The sequence below is a fragment of the Colias philodice genome, chromosome 11 (genome assembly GCF_061535455.1).
Source record: "Colias philodice isolate Cphi_HAF_F1 chromosome 11, ilColPhil1 Martin Lab GWU primary, whole genome shotgun sequence".
NCBI lineage: Eukaryota > Metazoa > Arthropoda > Insecta > Lepidoptera > Pieridae > Colias > Colias philodice.
The window spans coordinates 1,497,582-1,507,206 of record NC_143096.1 but is presented as its reverse complement, the minus strand read 5'-3'; the positions used below and the strand labels follow the sequence as shown (position 1 = coordinate 1,507,206).

Below are 9,625 nucleotides of genomic sequence, written 5' to 3'. Positions count from 1 at the left end.
AATATTTGAAACGAGAACTGCAAAACTACTTGGCAATGACTTGCTATGTAACAGGTTAACACAGAAACAATGGAAATACATACTTGCTATGCTCGCGGCATAGCCTATTATTATAAAGATAGTGTGAAAGAATCGGCATTTCATTGATATGAAATCTGGTAACAGAGATAGATTATAGTCCGGATTAGCACAAAGACAACAAAAATAACCCGACAGTCTCATTAATTTTATGAACGTGAAAATTTGTGAGGATAATGTTTGATTTTCTTGCTTTTGGACAACGAAAACCACTGAACGGATTTGTAACATGGCAGTTATATAGCTTATATTTGTATACGTAGTATATTATTATTAGTCTGTGCTTATATTATGTAAATACATAAGCTGTAAATACAAATACCGCTGGTTTAACGGCCGGGGAAAGCACGTAAGACAGCTAGTTTTCTATAAAAATGGCAAAAATACACTGTTGGTTAGTGTAGTCACTCAGTAGTGTTCAATACCTTGTCCTGTTTTTGGTACCTATTTCTTGTTTAAGCGGAAAATCATCTATAAGCATTTCAACTAGAGATACAGCTGAAATACAATAATTTATTCCTAAACAGTGGCAGTTAGCAGAATCAGCAATAGATATTGCAGTAATAGGGTTCTATTTTGTACCCTTTAGAGTTTGGGTACGGAACCCTAAAATAAACCTTACTTACATTGAGATAATATTAATAATGGAGCAGACACCACGAACAAAATCTGTGCGCCAAGATGGCGGCGCGGGGCGCGCGAATGACGGCTAGACAGTCATAGATTATGCGATGTCACTGACTCACCGCTATAGAGGCGACACTTTGTTTCTTTCTGTCTATTTTATTGGGTGCCACTCCTTACATGCACGTTGACTTGAAATTTTCTTTGTACTTACTTAATATTTATTTTAGATATAAACTGACTTTACTACGCGGGGCTAACAATATCTGGCATATAATATAGGATGAGGAGGTTCAATATGGGCTATGGGAAGTTTCATTCCTTACAAATTGAGCCTTTTTTAGAAACAAAATAAAAGCCGTGTAAAAATTGTGTTTATTTATATGTATTTAGTTCATCATCCTCAGAACATGTTCCCGGCTCAGAAATTGCTTGTATTGTTCCAGTACTATTGTAGCACACCTTCGGCTAAAATAAATATAATAATAATAATGTTAGTGATGGCTAAAATAATATTTTATTTGTTATACAAATCCGTAAAATTTTATTATTATTACTAACATCAATACAAGGAACAGCAGACTTCTTTAGAATACGCCTTCCCGCTTTTGTGGTATATTTATCCTCATCGCGAAAATGCAATGAACAGATGCTAGTTCTATCGGATGGTAACCAGGTTTCTTCACTGCGGTTGTTTTGGACAAATTTTACCCATTTTTCTCTTTCTTCACGACCCAGACATGGAAACCTTGAATAGAAAAAATATTAATCTCTGAACTAGCGGTCCGCCCCGGCTTCGCCCGTGGTACATATTTCGCAATAAAAAGTAGCCTATGTTTTTTCTCAGGGTCTAAAGATTGTCTGTGCCAAATTTCATCAAAATCGGTCCAATAGTTTATGAGCCTATTTATTACAATCAAACAAACAAAATTTTTCCTCTTTATAATATTAGTGCAGATAAATAAATAATAATTCAATTATACGTTCAAGTCAGTAGCTTATATACAATATAAATTAAAATTGATTAAAATCAATTAACAAAAAAAAAATTGGTGATTAAGTAATTGATTTTCATATTTCATGATTTCACCTTTTTTCAATTAACAACCAGTCTATGCTTTTCTAAATATGTAAAATTATTATTTTATACTATAAAAATATACGCCAGCAAATATTACTAACAACACTTATTTCATGCCCAATGTCATATCTTAAATTTTTAATCTATGACAAATGACGCAAAATGTCGCCCGCCAAAAATTTTGTTCTAACTAAGTTTTAAAAATTATTATCTAATTACTTACTGATTGAAAAGTTATTCCTTTGCACTTTTCCGTATTATTTGTATTATTTGTGCAATATCGTAACACACACGTAGGCATATTTGATGCGTTTCACTTTAAAACAAATAAAAAATGAGCGTGACGTTCGCGCCAATGAGCGAGCAAGCGACTGAGTGCAGTTACGCCACATGACGTATGTTGAGTGGAACATAAGTGGTGTAGGCGGTATCGACTCCATATTAATATTATCTCAATGCTTACTTATTTGATTTAAATATGATGTCAGCGTTGTAGTTAGTTGGTTTAGAACAAATAGATTCAAAATCAGTCAGGATCAAGATTTTTATTTTGAAACCTTTTGAAACGAATCGTTTGCTATGCCTAGTATTACCCCGGTCAAATTAAGCCAAACAAGAAGAGTGAAGTTTTATTTTAATAATTATTTTTATTATTATACTTAGATCTCAAAATTCTCTATAAAAAAGGTATCAGTGGGTAGCTCTTAGAAAAAAAAGTATTGATACCACGGGAGCTACCGTTTTGGAGATACCGATTTCAAAAATTCTTTCACCATTAGAAAGCTGCATCATTACTGAGCAACATAGGCTATATTGCATTTTCAAAGAAATTAGAGATCCTTACCAAAAATGCAATAAAGTAACCCAATAACCCAAGGTGAAAAAAATTCTGTAATCGCGTGCGCTGCGGAATCTATTCCTTGAAGTACGAGGATGGTTCTTATGAAAAAAAAACGTAAACCACGGGCGAAGCCGGGGTGGACCTCTAGTGTGGTAATAATTTAGTACCTACTTATCAACATTTGTAACGTGTGATGGAACGTAGCTTAAAATGATCTGACATTAACAAAATGACAGCGACATTTTGAATACTAATGTCATTGTTGTGTTTTCTTTAGACATGCGCAAAACAGTACGTCAAATAGTAATGCAACATCACGCATCACTTCCACGGAAGTGATATTACTCCGTAACATCACACATTACCCGATCGATTTTTATTTTTTTACTGAAATGATGACCGAGTAATGTTTAAGGTGATATGTGAAGTATTACAGATCATATTGAAAAATAGCAATAATAACTGCAATACTTATTACATATCGTAAAATTACAATTTAAGTAAATATTTAAAAAATGTAGTTGATTTTCCCTCATACTTGGCCACGTACTTTATGTTGTTTGTTAATAATTGCCGAAGTGATGAGTGATGCGAGTGATGTTTGTAACTGATGCGTAATGCGTGATGTTGCATTACGTGTCAAAGTGATATTACTTTTGTACTATTACACGCATTACCTACCCATGTCTAGTTTTCTTTCGAAATACGTCAATATTTTACTCAATTCTTTATTGTTATTCATTGATCACTTAATTTCGATTTGGTTTTATTCGGGCTATTTCAACCTTGTCTCTATAAATTACATTATGAGTTTTGAAACTGCTGCAACCAATGGGAACGATAAACCTGAACGCAAATACTACGATCGTACAAAATCCGACGACTTGCAAATATCGAGAACGGATATGAATATGTTGATTATGAATTATTTAGTTACAGGTAACATCCACTTAATGTATATTCGACTGTAATTTTTATCAAGAACATCCTGAATATAATCGGATTAAGTAACACACCTTTGTTATGCTATAATTTTAATACGTTTTCATTCTATTGTTCAGAGGGTTTCAAAGAAGCTGCACTAAAATTTCAACAAGAGGCAGGTTTACAGGAGCCTGCACTATGCAGCTCTCTAGATGAAAGAATAATGATAAGGGAAGCAGTACAAGGTGGGCGTATTTCTGAAGCTATCGCCATGGTCAATGCTTTACATCCAGAGCTACTCGATAACGATCGATATCTTTATTTCCACCTACAGGTTTGTGTTAGAATCCACAGCTTTATTTATATAATATTATATTTAAAAGGAATCCATGAAAATGTGTGATAACAAAGAAAAATTCAATAACATGAATTCGTTGAATGTACTTATTAACTTTCTTTTATCGTATCGAATAACTGATAAAGTTGTAGTGTTAAGTTTATTGCTAGTAATAGCTTTTTTCAATTATATAAGTACACAATTACCAAGGTCAAAATTGTATTTCATAACTGTCTAATTTCATGTTAACATCTTTTCAGCAACTGCAATTATTAGAACTAATAAGAGCTGGTCGTGCTGAAGAAGCATTAGCCTTTGCTAGCGCAACACTTGCGGAGGCCGGAGCCAATGACCGCAATGCCCTCACTGAGTTAGAGAGGTCACTGGCTCTATTGGCCTTCCCTGATCCACATGCATCTCCCTTTGCTGACCTTCTGCTTCCTTCTCATAGTCAAAAAGTAAGATGTTTTTCTTCATGTTTATGAAAATGCTTATTTTTAAAAGTAAAAGCTTTAAGGCTACTAAATAATGATATAATGTAACAAGGTCACACCTTACATCACCCAAAATGTTTAATCATTAAAAGTTGATAAGGTGTATTTTCTGCATGTTAATCATTTGTGTTGGAACAAATATTGTGATACAAAATTACGTAATTTGAAATTAAAGTGCTGAAATTGCAATTATTAAGGTTTTGCTATATTTTACACACTGAAACTTAATTAAAACATCATATTTACTTATGTTTTTTAAATACTTCCACAGATTGCCAGTGAACTAAATGCAGCAATACTAAAAATGGAAAATCAAGAGTACACAAACCCCAAACTGTGCAGTCTCTTAAGAATGATTCTTTGGTCTCAAAGCGAACTTGACAAACACAATGTTAAATACCCAAAAATGACAGATCTGGCTAATGCAACTATAGAGCAGCCAAAATGAGACACTAAAGAATAAGTTTGGGGTATAGCTAATAAGATTTTAATAATAAGATCACCGAGAATAAACTTATACAAGTTGTATGTCAAAACATTTAATGTAATAAAGAGATCACAATAATTATGAATGAATTTTTTATTTGTGCCCACATTTTTTTTCCTTTTTGAGTTAAAAATATTAATGGAATTCATGATACTAATTATTATTTCTATAGCTTATGTATGATGAAGTATTTTCAAAACTGTTGAGTGGTTTTCACATGAAAGAGTATCCATTAATCCTCACAAACTAACTATTAAGGTTGATGTTCCGACCGTCCCTCCATACATTTTTGATTACCTCTAAACACTTAACACAGACACTATTTCTTTAAAACTAATCATTTTATCACTTCTCTATAATGAAATGTGTGCGCGTTCGACCTTTTTAATCAATAATTTACAATATTTACTTAGAAAAACAACAGTAAAATACCGGAAAAATTTGACACTTCTACAGTAGTGTGCGTGACTTTTGCCAAGCGAAACACGACATAAAGCACGACATCTAGCGCATAGACTATATACTTATTACAGATCTAGCGCGTCAATGTCTAAACGAAAGGCGATGTTTAGACATTGACGCGCTAGATGTCGTGCATTCGCGTTCGTTATCTTATGCATAATGAGCATAATTCTAATAAATCAAAGTTCTGTGTAAAAATTGAGTAATTTCATTTCCAATCGTTCAAAGAAAATAACAATAAAATAAAATAAAACTAATGACCTTAGAAACTATGTTTTTTTTTATTTATTAAGTACTCATTATTGTTCGTCCGTCGTAGGTCTGTAAACTGTATTGTACACTGAAGGTAAATGGTACTGTAGGTACTTTAGTTCGGCGTCGTCGCTCGTCGGCTTGATATAAAATTACATTCTTGATTTCATTGACACGCGCTATGATTTGCGCGCGGAATTTCTTGTGTTGTGAATTTATTTTTGTATGCTATGCATTTTAATTGATTCAAATTGCAATGTTTCTCTAGTATGCATTTGAGACTATATTGTAAATTGTAATAATTGATCGTGGGTATAGTAATTAATTATTCTAATAACGCAATTAGTAATATATGTATTTTCGGTGGGATTCAAAACAAAAAATTGGCCCGTGATTTTTATGAAATTTCACCACATTGCAAATCACATCAATCATAGTTCATACACATGTATGACGAAAGTGATTAGTATTGTGGCTAACATTGACTCATCAGTTCATCACTGAAACCAGTGATAAATCAGTACCTATATCATATTGTGTTTGAATATTTTTAAACAATGATATAAGTATACAATTATTATAAATCGGTAAACTATCAAAGTAATCACAAACTTGCAAACATTGGTAAAATGTCCAGTAGTTTATGAGCCTATTCATTACAATCAAACAAACAAACAAAGTTTTCCTCTTTATAATATTAGTGTAGACAAACACTATGAATACGATCACGAATGCAAATTCGGGGATTTTCTAATTATTGCTAAATAATAATTGAATTCGTTTTGAAATACTCTATAATTTTTAGTGTATAAATAGACATTTATAATGTGGTGCTCATTTTTTTTGTACTGCTAACGCTATTGTAGGTACCTATTTTCGTTGTTTTATTTCAAGTGAACACGGCCATACAATTTTGTCACGAGCCGCCTATGATTGTAGGTACTTTTGTTAGGCTCCTTCGTCGTCCGCGTCGGCTCGAAAGTTCTTGATTTCATTGTCACGCGCTATGATTTGCGCGCGGATTTTCTTGTGTTGTGAATTTATTTTTGTATTATTATTATTTTTTATTTATTTTTTTATTTTATTGATTCAAATAAAATATTTCACTAGTATGCATTTGAGACTATATTGTATTATGTATAATTTATCGTAGGTATAGTTATTCTTATAACGCAGTTATATTTTCGGTGGGACAATTTGACCCGTGATTTTTCTGAAATATCACCACGTTGCAAATCACATCAATCATACACACGTATGACGAAAGTATAGTGGCTATAATTGACTCATCAGTTCATCACTGAAACCAGTGATAAATCAGTACATATATCATATTTTATTGTGTTTGAATATTTTTTAAACAACGATATATATACAATATTATTATAAATCGGTAAACTACCAAAGTACTTCCGAATTTTCAGACAGACAAACAAGTAGTTTGAACACGCAGTTTTCTTATACTAGTAGCAAAAATCAAAACCATAATATTATGTTTCCCTACTATATTTTACTAAAAGTCGAGTGCGTCGAAATCGTAAATAATAATATGTTTTTCACCTTCCTGGTTATTTTCCCATAGTAAATAGTGTTTTAGGTTTGTTGTTGTAGGTAGGAATAATAATAATTATTCTTACATGTTGGTTATGAAATGTATATTGAAATAATTTACTTTTACAAATCATTAGTGATATAAGTTTTGAGTGAAAATGCTTGGATCAGCATAATATTATATGGTACTTCAAATACATGTTTTGATAAAAAAAACAATAGTGTAATAAAATAAAACTGCGTTTTATTGTAATCAATGTTGACAATTTTAAATTCCAAAATTATTGATCAATAAAATAGTTTACACCAACAAATATAACTTTTATTTTTATAACAATCGTTCATAATATAAACCGTAGCAGGTGGCGTTTTGAAGTTCTGTCTACTCATACAGAAAAATGGAAAACTTGTTTTTTTTGTAAACAATTTATTACTCATGTTGTTTGGCAACTCGAAGCGTGGTCGTCCGTGGTAGGTACTTTTGTTCGGCGTCGCGTCGTCGTCCGCGTCGGCTTGATATAAAACATTCTTGATTTCATTGACACGCGCTATGATTTGCGCGCGGAATTTCTTGTGTTGTGAATTTATTTTTGTATGCTATGCATTTTAATTGAATCAAATTGCATGAATCAAAATGCATTTGAGACTATATTGTAATAATTGATCGTGGGTAGGTATAGTAATTAATTATTCTAATAACGCAATTATATTTTCGGTGGGATTCAAAACAAAAAATTGGCCCGTGATTTTTATGAAATTTCACCACATTGCAAATTATATATTATACAATTACAATTACAATTATTATAAATCGGTAAACTATCAAAGTAATTACAAACTTGCAAAATATGCTTTTCCGAATTTTCAGACAGACACACAATTTTATTAGTTTGTTTTAGCAAAGTAGGTACCTATACCTATACGCTTACGTCGCGCGTCGCGTCGTCGAAAACGGTGCGCCCAGAAACAAACATACCTAATTCAGTTACAATCCTTTTTTTGTTCCGTAATTTATTGTATTTATTCTAATACGATTTTTTTTATTCGTCGGCCAGTTCTACTAGGTATAAAAAGATAAAATTGAAATATAATTATTGTAGCGACAGCCATATTATGTTACTATGTTTTCGTAAATATGTTTTTCACCTTCCTGGTTATTTTCACATAATCTTATCTTATATATAAAAATGAATCGCAAAATGTGTTGGTAAGCGCATAACTCGAGAACGGCTGAACCGATTTCGATCATTCTTTTTTTATTATATTCCTTGAAGTACGAGGATGGTTTTTATGTAGAGAAAACGTAAATATTATGTACCACGGGCGAAGCCGGGGCGGACCGCTAGTATATATATATATAAATGAATCGCAAAATGTGTTGGTAAGCGCATAACTCGAGAACGGCTGAACCGATTTCGATAATTCTTTTTTATTTTATTATATTCCTTGAAGTACGAGGATGGTTCTTATGTAAGGAAAACGTAAACATGTACCACGGGCGAAGCCGGGGCGGACCGCTAGTCTTATATATAAAAATGAATCGCAAAATGTGTTGGTAAGCGCATAACTCGAGAACGGCTGAACCGATTTCGATAATTCTTTTTTTATTATATCCCTTGAAGTACGAGGATGGTTCTTATAGCTAGAGAGCTAGTTAGTTTAGTTTTAGTGCAGTGGCAGTGTAAATGTTGTTGTTGAGGTTATGTAAATTTAACACTTTAGTTAACTACCAAGATATAAAGAAATGAGGATAGGACACAATAACTATTGGTTGAGGTATTTATAAACTCATAATATACTTTTAAAAAAATCACGTTTTAATAAATTTCTAGAATTAAATTAGAACAGCTGATTCAAAAGAGCCTAAAAAATCTTAATAATAATAATTACGCTTCACAGCAAGAAGAAATGTACCATATGTACCCGCACAAAGTCGATATTGTGTTGCCTACCGTTCGACTCAATGGCTAGGGTTGTAACTACCTTTAATAATTATTACCAAACTAATAAACCGAGTGATGCGAAATAACCATAATTCTTTTAGAGTTTGATAAAATGATCAGGCAGGTATTTTCTTTAATCCTCTGAATTCTCGGTTACTAAATTGTATCGTTGAAATTATTCTTAATCGCGTAAATTTAATAAATAATCATATGGAAAACACTTTTCATTTGTTTTTTTACTTTCACGCCCAACTACTATACAATAATTACGTTGTTTCGGTATTTTGACGAGAAAACGCAGGAAACATCCGTTGTATCATTTTAGATAGATTGTATATTTTGTATCTGTAGAATTGAAATCAAAGCTATGTATATATTGTCTCCATTCTTTTCTTATCGGATTGTTGATCCCAATGCGAATGCGTCACTTAAATTTTATAAAAGACAATTAAGAACATCAAAAATAAAGTGATACGTAAATATTTCACAGTGCAATATATTATGTAATTAATAATAATTATATATTTATGAAAAAATAATTACATCAGATT

General features: G+C 32.0%; 1 protein-coding gene across 1 annotated transcript; it reads left to right on the top strand.

The window, feature by feature from the left end:
* The first annotated feature begins 3,008 nt into the window (after window positions 1–3,008).
* Hou (GID complex subunit 8 homolog protein Houki) lies at window positions 3,009–4,951 on the top strand. The gene is made up of 4 exons (XM_089700476.1): window positions 3,009–3,563; window positions 3,686–3,882; window positions 4,146–4,343; window positions 4,651–4,951. Exons 1-4 carry the CDS (start codon window positions 3,242–3,244, stop codon window positions 4,825–4,827), a joined length of 894 nt encoding a protein of 297 aa, XP_089556602.1. The 5' UTR covers window positions 3,009–3,241; the 3' UTR covers window positions 4,828–4,951.
* The last annotated feature ends 4,674 nt before the right edge of the window (window positions 4,952–9,625 follow it).

Coding starts and splice junctions, on each gene's coding strand:
- Hou (XM_089700476.1), top strand. CDS start 3,242: ATGCGTGATGTTGCATTACGTGTCAAAGTGATATTACTTTTGTACTAT. Junction 3,564..3,685: donor TATGAATTATTTAGTTACAG/GTAACATCCACT, acceptor TCTATTGTTCAG/AGGGTTTCAAAGAAGCTGCA. Junction 3,883..4,145: donor ATCTTTATTTCCACCTACAG/GTTTGTGTTAGA, acceptor ACATCTTTTCAG/CAACTGCAATTATTAGAACT.